Source organism: Lagopus muta, chromosome 27, assembly GCF_023343835.1.
Source record: "Lagopus muta isolate bLagMut1 chromosome 27, bLagMut1 primary, whole genome shotgun sequence".
NCBI lineage: Eukaryota > Metazoa > Chordata > Aves > Galliformes > Phasianidae > Lagopus > Lagopus muta.
Genome location: NC_064459.1, coordinates 1643790 through 1656959, shown reverse-complemented (window position 1 = coordinate 1656959; position 13170 = coordinate 1643790). Strand labels below are relative to the sequence as shown.

General features: G+C 60.0%; 2 protein-coding genes across 5 annotated transcripts; one reads left to right on the top strand and one right to left on the bottom strand.

Annotated features, from left to right (window-relative positions):
* Nucleotides 1-55: 55 nt before the first annotated feature.
* On the bottom strand, nucleotides 56-4172 carry LOC125685187 (serine/arginine repetitive matrix protein 1-like). 3 transcript variants are annotated; one of them, XM_048928065.1, is made up of 8 exons: nucleotides 3667-4172; nucleotides 3399-3582; nucleotides 1605-2000; nucleotides 1327-1398; nucleotides 1141-1236; nucleotides 927-1034; nucleotides 623-770; nucleotides 56-507 (listed from the first exon to the last, which is right to left on the bottom strand). In XM_048928065.1, the coding sequence occupies exons 3-8, from the start codon at nucleotides 1726-1728 to the stop codon at nucleotides 225-227; spliced, it is 831 nt and encodes a 276-aa protein (XP_048784022.1). In that variant the 5' UTR covers nucleotides 1729-2000; nucleotides 3399-3582; nucleotides 3667-4172; the 3' UTR covers nucleotides 56-224. The 3 variants fall into 3 exon arrangements, with proteins under 3 accessions (XP_048784022.1, XP_048784021.1, XP_048784020.1); XM_048928064.1 differs by lacking the exons at nucleotides 3399-3582; nucleotides 3667-4172 and adding an exon at nucleotides 2334-3179 and having other exon boundaries at nucleotides 1605-1676; nucleotides 1929-2000; XM_048928063.1 differs by lacking the exons at nucleotides 3399-3582; nucleotides 3667-4172 and having other exon boundaries at nucleotides 1605-1676; nucleotides 1929-2314.
* A 2262-nt stretch (nucleotides 4173-6434) lies between these two features.
* On the top strand, nucleotides 6435-11077 carry ARID5A (AT-rich interaction domain 5A). 2 transcript variants are annotated; one of them, XM_048928058.1, is made up of 7 exons: nucleotides 6435-6523; nucleotides 7998-8102; nucleotides 8844-8988; nucleotides 9105-9157; nucleotides 9239-9336; nucleotides 9421-9568; nucleotides 9782-11077. In XM_048928058.1, exons 2-7 carry the CDS (start codon nucleotides 8040-8042, stop codon nucleotides 11060-11062), a joined length of 1788 nt encoding a protein of 595 aa, XP_048784015.1. In that variant the 5' UTR covers nucleotides 6435-6523; nucleotides 7998-8039; the 3' UTR covers nucleotides 11063-11077. The 2 variants fall into 2 exon arrangements, with proteins under 2 accessions (XP_048784015.1, XP_048784014.1); XM_048928057.1 differs by lacking the exon at nucleotides 6435-6523 and having other exon boundaries at nucleotides 7699-8102.
* Nucleotides 11078-13170: the final 2093 nt, after the last annotated feature.

Genomic DNA, 13170 nt, shown 5'->3' with positions numbered 1-13170 from the left:
GTGTAGCGTGGAAACCTCTTACCCTGAACAGAAGCCAAAGTGGGGACTGGGGGCATTCTGCATCCTGTGTCCTGCACGGATCAAGCAAGCTCTCACACAGTTGGGAAATGATGTTGTTATTTATTGATGGAATAGAAGACTGGAATAGAAATCTGGACAGCCACAGTGGATGGCAGCAGCGGCTGTCCAGGTGTGGGACGTGGTGCCCAGCCCCAGGGAGACTGCTACCATCCCCTGTAGGACCGGGGTGGTGGCGGTGGCGGTGCCCGGCGGGGCTGGGGCTTATTCCTGGTGTACATGGCCGGGCTGGGGGGCCGCGGGGGCCGCGCCGGGGGCAGCCGAGTCGGGGCACGCTTGGGCCTGGGGGGCCGCGATGGGCTGGAGCTCCGCAGCACCCGGGCAGGACGTCCTGGCACCCGTGGAGCCCGCTGGTGCCGAGACCGTCTGTGCTCATGTGCTGATTGTCCACCGGCAGCAAACCGGGCCTTGGCAGATTCCATGAGGCGCCTGCAGAGACAGGAACTGCTGAGGGCCTGGGGAGCAACCCGCTCTCCTTCCTCCCGGCACCGCACAGAGCAGCACGGGAACAAAGAGCTGGGATGGGGATGGGGGAGCAACTCACTGTTGTTTCTTCCGCCGCCGCCGGATGCAAATGCAGCAGACAATTATCAGGAGCAGAATGGGAACAAACACACCAATAGCACCTTTCAAGCAGAACATGGGGGCGTCCTTAATGTAGATGCCCTTGGTGGCTTCTTCACCTCCTGCACCTGAAGAACAATTGTGGTCACTGCTGCGCCTCGTGCCTACCTGGCGATCTCACCAGAGCTCTGACATTGCCATGAAATGCTCCAGGAGGCCACAGACACAAAACACAACAACAGAACCTCCAAGCCTCAGCCACAGAGCTCTGGGCAGGCCTCTACCTGCAGCGCCAGCTGCTGGCACGTCCTCTGTGCCTTCACGGGAGATGGGCAGTGTGTGGCTGCTGCCCTCCTGAAGCACGGCCTCGTCCACAGGCTCTCCATCGATCTCTAGAGAAAGAAGGCAGCAAAGTGGGAGGACTGTAAATGTCTGCTCATATCTTTGTAGAACGCCAGATTCCCGAGTCTCCCGGTGAGCAGACAGAAATGTACCCACCAGGCACTTCCTTCTCCCCCGTCATTGCCTTCAGGACATGAGCAAACCGCGGCGAATATCTTCCTCGTCCCGGTTTCTCTGTCTGTCTCGCAGGACCTGAACAGAACGGAGCAGGACACATTTCAGAGAAACCCACTGCTGAGCTGAGCGCTCTGTTGGTGCAGTCCATCCGGGCAGAGTACCCACCCCTGGGAGGCCAGCGGGGCTCCTGCGCGGGAGGCAGCTGCGCGTTTGGCACGGCCCTCTCTGGAGGCAGTTCTGCAACAAGGAACCACGAGAGCTTTCCGTCATACACCACAATCTGTGTCACTGCGTGACGGCACAGCTGAGGAGCAGGTGGTACCCGGGGATGGTGCAGGGACAGGGCACGCGCGTGCAGCTCTGTGCTCCCGCTCCTGCAGGCCTGGCTGACATTAGGGCTGCGAGCTGGCAGCTCGCAAAGCAAGCAAAAAGTCGTCACATACCCATGCCATCTGCTAGAGCTTCCGACCCTGGAGCCGGCTGGGATTCTGCACCCCATTCACTTCCACTCACATCTGTAAACAAACAGCACAGAGCAGCTTGTGTCACACACGTCCACATCCCCATCTCCAGATGGGAACAACGGCGGATTGCTCCACAGCACCCCTCTCTCCCTTCCACGCGGCAGCATCTCAACCTGAGCTGCTGGGTGCCTGCAGTGGCACCGTGCTGATACACAGCAATCCATGTGTGGAACTGCCTGGAGACGGGGAGGGGAAGAGAATGGGAAGGGGAGCCTCCAAGGCTCTGTTCTGGCAGTGATTTACCTCCAGGTTTCACCTCAGGAACAAAAGCCGGGTTCAACCAGGCAGCGGCACGAAAAGAATCGGCGTAGTCATCTAGAATCACCAAGAGATGAGAGAAGTTTCCATTAAACGTGTGCAACACCACCATGGTCTGCATGGAGCAACGTGTGGCCACTCGGCCTTTCTTAGTGCAGATCTCTGATGGGCACAAAGGAAGGTGAAACCACAGCACGGGAGGAAAATGTGCCTGGCTCTTCCCTTGGGCTGGGGGCCGAGAGGGATCCTGTGTTGGGAACTGGGTGCTGGCTGCCTTCCCCTGCCCAGCACGTCCCCCATGCAAGGACAGCCCCAGGGCAGCCTGCCGTCTGGCCGTGGGGACACAGCCTGACTTCTTGCCCCCCATGCCGCTGACTTTTGCTCACCCACCTGCTCCTGGTGCTTGCCACGGAGCAGCACTGACAATACAGCAACTTGCAGCCATCAGGAGGAGGAGTATGAGACGGGCAGAGGCCATAGCTCCCCACACTCGTCCCATGCTGTCACCACCACGACTGTAGCCACAGCAAGTGCTGACGATGGGGCAGGCACAGAGCAATGCCTGTGCCCCACGGGACCGTGTCACAGAGGAGCATTGTGACCTCAGGGCCCTCAGGGCTGACCCCAGCGGTCACGGAACCCCCTGCTGCCACTCTCGAGCTCCCTTGGCAGGTAAGGCAGCAGGCTGCTCTGCTCCTGGCACTGCGGCCCTCCAGGGGATCCCAGTGCCCCACATCTCACCCAGCGCCCATTTGGGCATTTCCCCACAGAGAGATTTCCTTCACGGACGCTGACGGTGCTTCCGACACCCGACGCCTCGTTATTTGGATCCCTTGTGCCTCCACCGGCCACCGCTGCAATGCAGCCCACCTTCCGCAAGGCAGCAGTGCCGGTGTCCTTCCAACCCCTCGCTGTCCCTAATGTCACCTACATGGTGCCTCAGGCCTCCGTCTGGCCTGGGATACCAGGCGTCCAGGGACAGGGAGTGCAGCTCCCACCTGGGGGGCTGCCTCTAATGGTGGGTCAGCTCCCAGCTGCGGGGATGCCCCAAGTTGTGGTTCAGCTGCCACCTGGGGGGCTGCCCTCAAATGTGGTTCAGCTGCCACCTGGGGGGATCCCCTCTGTTGTGGGTCAGCTGCCACCTGGGGGGATGCCCCGAAACGTTGGTCATCTGGCACCCGTGGGGCAGCAGTTACCCCTGGTCATGCGCCTACCTGCAAAGACGCAGCCAGGTATGCCTGCCCCCAGTGCCCCTGCCCACTGCTCCAAACATCCCCTGGTGGCCGGGACGCAGCAGCCCCAGCAGCCGACGGGGCAGCAGCCTGGGGCTGTGTTCCATGAGGAGCCCCCGCAGCCCGCAGGCAGCTGCCCGCTGCAGGGCCCCCACGGCCCCGGCTCCTCAACTGTCCTCCGAGGACCTCCGGTGTGCCCAAGTCCCACCGTGGCTCCGCTCACCTGCAGCAGCGCAGCGCTGGAATCAGGTGGTGAGTTTGGGGCTGCAGAGCGGGCGGCAGGCTGTCCGCACTGGGTGGCGGTGGGAAAGATGGCGCTGCCTCACTGGGGGTGTTCTTGCTTTTCCAGCAGCGACAACGAGCTCAGACATCCAGGAGGACATCACTGCCGTCAATGACCTCCTGACCTGGATGAACAACGGTGAGTCTGGGGGCAGCAGAGCTGGTGGGAGGGCGTTTGCACCGAGCGGGTGTGGGAAAGCTGGCGTTACCCCCGTGGCGGTTTTCTTCCTCTTCCAGAAATGGCACCCGAAACAGAGGTCCTGGATGACGTCCCGGATGACATGCCGGACATGGATGAGCTCCTGACTTGGATGAACAATGGTGAGTTTGGGGGCAGCAGAGCTGGCGGGGAGGTGTCTGCACTGAGTGCCTGTGGGAAGGCTGTCCTCATCCTTCTGGGGATGTTCTTGCTTTTTCAGAAGTGGCGAGTCCTCAGGAGGTCCCCCAGCAGAACCAGGACCCTGCTGATACCCAAACAGGGGGGACCGAAGGAACTGACACTGCAGCAGAGGAAGGAGGTCAACATGAGCTGCTGCCTGAACTGGACAGCCAGGAAAGGGAAGAGCTGCTGCGGTGGATCGATGCCACACAGCCACCGAGCCCAGACATCCCGAGCAGCAGAAAAACACCACCGTTCATCACAGCGCTCCCTGACTTTCCCTGGGCCAGCAGCAGGGAGCGAAATGGAGAGGCAGAGGCAGAGGCCTGGATCAGCAGCGACCTGATGTGCATACGTGCACTGTGCTGCAGGCAGCCCCGCAGGCCGCTGCCCTGCATGCCCTTCCTACCGCCCCGCAGCACATCACCAGAGCTGCCTGTGCCGACCCCCCTGGATGTCCCAGCACCTCCTTCACCCAGCACAGCACATCTGATGGAGGAGGCGCAGCAGAAGCAGCCCCCAGTGCTTCTCAGCCTGGCACTGCCACCCGGCAACCACCACCAGGGTGGCACAGAGCCGGCTGAGAGCCCGGCGCCCGCCTGCACCACCAGCGGGCACCAGCGGCGCACTGGCAGCAGCCCAGCCAAGAAGAGGAAGCTGCCGCACGGCCAGGACGCTCCAGGGCAGAAACGCCGGCGCTAGGCAAAGCTGGGTGGGCTCGGCACAAACGGGAGCGTCTGCGGAAACCGGCCCACGTGCTGCAGCAGGAGGCAACCGACGGCCAACAGTTCAGGCTACCTGTAGCTCTGGGCTCCTCGCCGGCCCCGCTGCACACACAGCAGCAGCAGCAGTGCTCCAGGGGCACCAGCACCGGCCCCAGCCCTACCTCTCCAAACCTGGGCTGTCCACCAACACCACCTTGCACTGGGACAACGTGGGACTCTATTAGATTTCATTCGTTATGATATGTTATGTTATTCCATCTTCAATTACATTAAATAACATCACATCACTCAATGTTTCGTATTCACTTTGCTACATCTCTGCCTGCAGTCGTTCATGCAGCCCAAAGCCCCCCAGACCCAAGGCCCACCTCCAGGGATGCTGGCGTGGTTGCAGCGAGCCCAGAGCTGCAGCTCCTGCCGCACCTCCTCACTGATGTTCGCCATCACCATCGTGCTGCCTCTGCCCCCATGGCCTTGTTTTGTGCCTGGGGAAGGAAATGGCCACGTACTGAGCATCGGGAGTGTTGACATGGGGGCACTGGGCAGGACTGGTGGCCCTGGGAGGCTGTTGGGGGCCGCAGAAAGCATTGGGGTGGCTCCAGGCTGCCTTGGGAGGCGCGGATTTTGGGATTCCACGCAATGCTGGGAAGCAATGGGAGCTTATTGGGGAACTGCGAAGAGCACCAGGGGGCACTGGAGAGCTTTGGACAGCACTTGTGGGTTTGGGGAGGTTCAGGCACAAGGCGGCACGATTTAACCTCATTAACTTCCCATCTCACCCAAGGCATCGATCGATCCGTTTTTTCCATGGGGAGAAGCCTTTCCTTTTGGGGCTGACATCCCCCAGCTCTGCTCAGGGCGCTACGTTTGACGCGTCCCCACCCTGATGCCATCGCTCAGTGACACATTTGTCACCCATAGACTCACCGTGGGTCCTGAGGAGGGGGGGGGGGCGCCATTACTGGGCATCACAGGAGGAGAAACTGAAGCACAGGGCGGGCCAAGAACTGCAGGGCAGAAGTTTTGGTAGAACTCACAGCAGGAGGGACGGCGATGGCTTTCGCTCTGAGCGCTGCTGAGTCAAAGCTGAGCGTCCCCTTCCTGGAACGAAAGGGTTAATGTCACCCTCATCTGTCCCCCCATCACCCCCCCACTTCTCCCCCTCCTTTCCCCCCTCCAGCTTTTGGGGAGCCTCACCCCCCCGCTTCCTCTCACCCTGAAATCTTTGCCCCTTCCTCTTCTTGCCCCAAATGGGGAGAAGAGCAAAGGGTCCCCATGCCCCCATTTACCCCCCCTCCCTTCCAAGCTTCTGCTTTTTTGCCTTTTTGGCCCCAAATGAGTCACCAGGGGATTTTTTTTTTTTCGAGGCTCTCTCTCTGCTGAGCAGATTGGGGGTTCTCCGATGGGATGTTGAGGGGTTGGGCACCCATGGGTGCTACAGTCAAGCTGCTGTCCCCACTGTCCCCTATTTACAGGTAGTTCCAGATGGACGGGGACAGGGATGGACCCTAAAAAGTGGTCCCTATCAGCAGAGCGATGCTGGGCACTCAGGATGATCTCAAGATCTTGGGGGAGGGGGGGGAGGACAGCAGTGGCTCTATTTGTCCCAAAGAGTCACCAGGGATGGGACAGGACTGCAGGGACAAGGAACAGAGCTGGGGATAAATCCTAGGGATGTGTGGGGGGTGGAAAGGAACAGAGACCCACCAGCATCAGGACAGGGGGACACAACAGCAGCGATGTCCCCAAAACCCCGGGGGGGTCTGGAAAACCCAGCACAGTCATTCAGTGCTGTGCCCCAAAACTCCCTTAGGTTCCGGTAAGGAAAGAGTCAATGGCACACACACGAGAGCAGCTACACACGCCACTTCCCTGAGTGGGGATGAGTCATCCTCAGCCTTCATCCCCAGCCCTGTAACACCGCACAGCACCGCGCTGTTCCTCCCAGCACCTCCCGAAGCGGTGAGTTTGGGGTCGGTGGGGTCACAGGGCACAATTTGTCCCTTCATCCCGGCGGCATCTCGGTGACATCCCGCAGGGATGGGCACGGTGAGCTCAGGGGGGGTTCCAGCAACGCTACCAGCAGTCCGGAGCGAACCAACACCACGCTGTTAATGGGGGGAGGAGAGGGGAGGGGGGGGCAGAGCGGGGAGCGGCTCCGTGCGATTCTTTTTGGGTTTTTTGGGGGGAATGGGGGGGGGGGTTGAGGTGATGTCAGGCGTTCGGAGCGCGGTTCGGATGACTTCACGCCTTACTCAGCGCCGGGCTGGCAGAGTTCCCGTGCTATTCCCGGCCGTGACGCGCAGCGCTGCGCCGTGCCGGGACGCGGCCGGGTGGGAATTGGGGGAATTTGGAAATTGAGGCGTTGAGGGCTGAGCGGCGGAGACGCGGCTGCTGTCTGCGTATCCTACAGGACGGGAGTTTGCTATGCCCCACACAGACCCGCTGCTGCCCGCTTCAGTGCACCGCTGCTTTCTATTGCTTGACCCCAAGTGAGCGCTTTTTGCCCCCAAAAACCCCCGGACTGCGCGCTGGTTTCCTGCTTTTTTCGTAGAAGGGGAGGAAATCGCGTCAGCCCCGCAGCTTGCAGTGCCGGGAACCGGGCGCGAGCCGGGGAACCACAGCCGGGCTTCACACCATGCGTGTGCCTCCATCTACCTGCGGCTCACACCTGTGCTCGTGCCCACGTAGGCACACAGCCCACGGACACGCGCGCCCAGCGCAGCACAACACAAACAGCCCCACGGTGTGCAACGCACCCGGGGCACGCACACAAACACGCGTGCACGTGATTGCGCACACGAGCCATGAACGCGCACTCGTTGCCATACACGCACGTGTCCCAAACACCCCCACTCGCCCCCCCCCCTTTGCACACGCTTGCATTCACACGCAGCGCCGATCAACCGCACGCACGTGGGCGGCGGCACTACAGCACCCAGCATGCCTTTCGCTAAGGGGCGGGGCGAGCGCAGCGCAGCCCAATAGGAGAAGGGGGCGTGGCGGCGGCGACCAATAGGCGGCGGGGGGCGTGGTGGCGGGTGCAGAGGGACAGTCACATGGCGCGGCAGCGGGGTGAGCGGCACCGGGCACGGGAAAGGGGGGGAAAAAACGGCGGGGGGGGGGGGAAGGGAAAAGGGAAACGGGACCCCCAGCGTTGCGCCCTTCTTTCTCAGCTTTTTGCGGGGACACGACTCTTGTTTTTATTTTCTTTAAAGCCTTTTGAGCGGCTTTTTCCCCCAAAGTTGGAACGGGCAGGGAGCGGCAAAGCGGAAGGGGGGGGGGATCCTAAAATTTGTTATTTTGGGGGAGGGGTCCTACAGTATTTTTAGGGTGGGCCCGCAGCATAAGTGACAGCAGGGCTTGAACGATGGCGATTTCTCCTTATTTGGAAGGGGAGAGACGATTTGGGGGCAATCTGCCCCTTATTTTCCAGCCGCAGGGCCCGTCCTAAAGGCGTGGAGAGGGGGGGACACGCATGGAGGACAGCCAGGAACAGCACGGGGGGGGCGAGGAGCCCCCCGCCAGCACCGAGCCCACCGTGAGTGCTTGGGGGAGGAGGGGGGGGGGGGGGAAGCCATTTGGGTGAGACGCCCCCCAGTTTGGGGGAGAGCATCCCCAATTTGGGGGGGGTCCTGATGGCTGGCGCAAGCCCCCCATCCTTTGACGAAGAACGGGCTGGGGGGTGGGGGGAGGAGTACTTCCCATCTTTGGGGAAAAAAGAGCCAATTTTGGGTGCCCACGTGGCTGCCAATAGCATTTTTGGGTTTCTCACACTGCTCCCCCCCCCCTCCCGGGGGTTTATTTAAAAGAGGCTGGAAATAGTCGAGCCGTTAAAGCGGCGGCCGTCAGCGAGCGGTTCAAAAGAATAGAAAGAAGAAGAAAAAGGAGTGGGGAGGGGAGCAGCTGCTTTGCCCAAAAATAGCAACAAGTTTTATAACTCCGGAAAATGTAGAACAAACAAACGAGAAACATTTTTAGCTGAGAAAGGAGGCGGAGGGGGGGGGGGGGGGGGGGTTAGAGCAAGAATTTCTGCCCTTCTGTTTTCCTGGAAGCCGTTCCTCGTGTTCTCGCACGGCTCCGGAGCTTTGACCAACTTGGCCGCCTGCCCAGGCTGCTGAATAATGAAGGGAGAGCTGCACAAATGCCTCCAGGGTGGATGGGGGGGGGGGGGTGGGGGGAGGGGGGAGCTCCCCATCTGCCTCAGTTTCCCTTCTGGGCTCTTTCTGCCTCTCTGGGTGCCTCCCGATGGCTGCATCCCCCCCCCTCCTCTCTCCCCCAGGAGACACCAAGCCCTGAGCAGGCAAAGCCAGCAGATGCCAATGGTGAGAAAGAGGAGGAGGAGGCCTTCCTCGTCAGCCTCTACAAGTTCATGAAGGAGAGGCACACACCCATCGAGAGGATCCCACACCTCGGCTTCAAGCAGAGTGCGTACCTGGGAGCAGCTTTTGGGATGGGGGGACGTCTTGGGGACGGAGGAGCTTTTGGGATGCAGTGCTGGCGCATCGCGTCTGGCTGACTCCTTCTCTCCCCTTCTTCCCAGTTAACCTGTGGAAGATTTACAAAGCAGTGGAGAAGCTGGGAGCTTACGAGCTGGTAAGCAGGCAGCGTGCCGCATCCGTACAGCTCTGTGCTCCTGATTTGGGGGAGGATTAACCCGTCTTTGTCCCATCACAGGTAACAGGGAGACGGCTGTGGAAGAATGTGTACGATGAGCTGGGCGGCAGCCCGGGCAGCACCAGCGCAGCCACGTGCACCCGGAGGCACTACGAGAGGTAGGGGGGGTTTGTGTGCCTGCTCCCCCACCCCCAAGGGGTTCAGTGGGGTTGGGGCTCAGCGCTGTGACTCCCACCCTGCAGGCTGGTCCTCCCATATGTGCGGCACCTGAAGGGTGAGGATGACAAGCCGCTGCCTCCCAGCAAACCCCGCAAGCAGTACAAGGTCTCCAAGGGCACCGAGATGGGTGAGAAGAGCAGGAGGAGCAAGAAGGAGAAGGGGCGGGAGCAGGTGAGCGGCCATGGGGTGAAGCTTGGGAACGATCCCAGTTCCTGTGCTCAGCCTTCATGCATCCATCCCCATCCCAGGGCACGTGGCTGTGCAGTTCTGGCAAGGGTGAGGGGCAAGAGCAGAGAACTGAGCTTCTGGAGATGGAGGCAGGGAGATGGGGTGGATGCATGGCTCAGCCTGGCACCCACACCCCAAACTGGCTTTTGGTTGCAGGTGGCACCGGAGAAGGCAAAGCCTGAAGTGGCAGCCACCCCTACAGCCAGCAAGGAGGACCCAACAGAGGCCCAGGAGCAAGGCCAGCCAGCAGAGGGACGCACCAGCCCCACGGCCCCGGCCCCAAACCCTTCTGCAGGGTGTCCCAGCACCTGCCGAGCCCACGCTGAAGCCTACAAACGCCTCTTCTCCAGCTTTTACTCCAAAGGCAACCACCCCATCATGTCTCCGCTGGCCAAGAAGAAGCTGCTGGCTCAGGTGAGCAAGGCAGAGTCCTTGCACTGCCTCAAACGCCACTGCCTGGAGGGCAGGGAGGTGGCGAGCAGCGCTCACCCCAACCCAGAGCCCAGCCAGCCAGCTGTCAGCCCCCACCTCAAAGAGCAGAGGAGCCCGGAGGCACCAGGATTGAAGGACACCCCCCGGGGAGGCTGGAGCGAGGCAGGACCCATCCCCAGCGCATCCCCTGGCAGGACGGACAGACAGCCTTACCCAAGAGCTGAGGACGGGGGCCCTGCGCCCGCTGTCTTCACCGGCTTCTTCCACGCCTATCGCAACGAGGTGCTGAAACCCATCAGCTGCCACCCCTTTGGGGGATATTTCTCCAACCTGAAGGATTTCTTGGAACCACAACCTGAGGACGCGGAGGCCGGCCAAGAGCAGCCCCAAGACCTGCGGAGCAAAGCGTGGAGCAGGGAGAGCCCGCAGCCGGCCGCCTTCGCTGCCGTCAAAGCCTGCTGGGTGCCCCCGGGGGCCGGCTTCGCCCCACTGACACGGAGCCCCACAGCACCCACAGCCAAACGGAGCCGGGACGAGGAGGCTTTGGGCCCCAGCAGGAAGCTGCAGGTCGTTTCCCCCTTTCTCCACGAAACTGAAGGCAGGGACAAGGGCGCTGGCTCGCCCAGGAGCCACCAAGGATTGGCCAAACCCAAAGCCATCATTCCCGGACCCGGCTACGCCGCTCCGCTCACCTCAGTGCCTCAAGGCCCAGATGTTTACAAGGGAGCCATGCTGCGCTTCCCGGTGAACTTCAGCAACTCCCTGGAGCACCTGAAAAACCAGGCAGCCCCAGCGGTGCCGTCTCTCTCCATCAACCCCTTCATCATCCCTGCTTTCCCCAGCCCTGTGATAGCCACCTCCGTGCAGCCCTCCGACCCCAGGCACTACCCGACGTCCTATCAGGGCTCACTGCAGCACCGGCTCTACCCCACAGCGACTTGGCACAGCCAGCACACCTACAGCACCCCACACACCTCTGCTTTCCACCGTAACACCAAGCTGTAGGGCTGCTGTCCTGCTCTGGATCGGCCCCAGCCCCACAGAGAGGCGAGGCAGCACCCGGATGCCATCAGAGCTGCTGAGTCTCGTGGCAAAGATGAGCTGGACAGTGTCGTTTTTACTCTTGGTCTTAGGGATGTTTGTATCTGACATCATACTCTGGGATATTAACTACCAATATCACAAGGTTATATATATATTATATATAAAAAAAAAGGGAGCAAATGAGTTGCAGAGGTTTTCTTGCTAGAGATGCTGTGTCCCATGCAGCTTTGTGCAGCCAACACAGTGGATGCTCCCACCTCGCCATGCTGTGTCCAGGCTGCCCTGCAGCTCCCTGGCACACAGCCTCTGCTCCCTCCTACAAAACAATGCAATTTTAGTTCTGAAGTATGTTGCCTTATAGCAGGAGCTCCTAAGGTTACAAGGGGCTCAGGGGGCAGCAAGCATCCACGGGAAGCATGCTGGCTCCTCCAAAATGGGTGCTGGAGGGCAGCATCCGAAATAAACCTCACTGGATGGTCCCAGCTGGTGGTGTTTGGGGTGTGCTTGATTCCTGGGATTAGGGCTAGGTTGTGGGGGAAAGCCAGCCTCACCCTAGCAGGATGCTTCCTGACCTGGGAGCAAGGCTGAAACCTACCTCTGTTTTTCTTCTGCATTGTTTCTGGCACCTTTTTCCCAGCCTCAGGGGTTCACGGCTGTTTCCTGGAGCATCCATGTGTCCAAGTGTGGGTGCCACAGGCTGAGAGCACGGCACAGACACAGCATGGACGACTCCTGGCTCTGGAATCCACCGCAGACAGACAGACAGCACCTGGGATGCGATCTGTGGAGAGAAGAGCAGCACTCTTGGTGGCAGCCAAATGACCCAGGACAACTCCTGAGGAATCTGCAAACCAGCACAGGCCTGCAGAGCGCGGCTCCAGCTGCTTTTTGCCTCTGCAAGCTCCCACTGAGCCACTGCAAATGACCCAAAGCCTTCGCTGCAGCCTCAGGACTTGTTTCTCTTGTGCCAGCTGCTCTGCACAACTGTGGGTTGTCGTGGGCACCCTGCTATGAGCTGTTCAATGGAAGGGGCAGAGAGATGCTCGTCCCTAAAGGGGCACTTGCTCATCCCCTAAAAGCATGAAGAAACAGCAGCAGCAGATCAGCTTTGAAGGACCACTTCTGCTGTTTCCATGGAACGAAAAGGAATTGGGATAGAAAGAAGAAACAGAGAATTATCCCCACTCTAAGGTGCTTTAGGGGTTAGACTTGGTGAGAAGAGTTCTCACTGCTGCTGAAATAGGTCAGACCAGCTATAAAGCATCACAGACCCACCCAGTTGTGCATCAGAAAGGGATTCAATGTGCTGCAGTGTCCTGGCACGCTGTGCCCCAGGAGCCCTGCCACCAAAATGCATTCAAGTGACACCAGTTTGTGAGCGAGGACGTGGTCACAGGGCTCAAGTTGTCCCTCGGAGACTGTAAGGATGTGAGAGCAAAATGGGAGATGCCACAGCCTAAAGCCATCTCTGCCTTACAGAGAAATTGTGACTGCACTCCTAGGAGGTAAAACTGGGCTGCTTAAGAACACTGAGCATCAACAGTTGAGTCTCACCTTTATGAGTCAGGCACACGCTGGTGTCCACAGCTCCCTCAGATGCTAGAGTAAAGCTTAAGCTCACCCAGGCTGTGTCTTTCCCTGATCTGCTCCTTTCCACAGTGCAAGCTGGCAAAGCTGGGCACACAGCCACCTCTTATCTCTGAGCTGGTTGCAGCGTCCACTCAGGTGCAGGGCAGGAAGGAAGCTGAGACCTGGTCAGTTCCCCCATCAGAAAGGCCCACACCGTCCTTGGGAAGCACAATGCCACCTGGGGAAAAAAAGAAGGCAGGAACAGGTCATGCAGGTGGTTGTCACCCAGCCAGATCCTTCAGTCCGTTATCTGCTCCTCTTTTTAGTCTGAATGTGGCCCAGAAGATGCAGAAATATCAGTTCTGCTGTATAGATTGGTAGGAGGACAGCTGGTCTCACCCCTCCGAGCTGATTCAGTTCTGCATCCTGGCAAAGCAGCAGAGCCACAGGGCTGCCATGAGCTGCTGGACTGCCCTGCTGTCATTTGGGGTTGTGAAGCT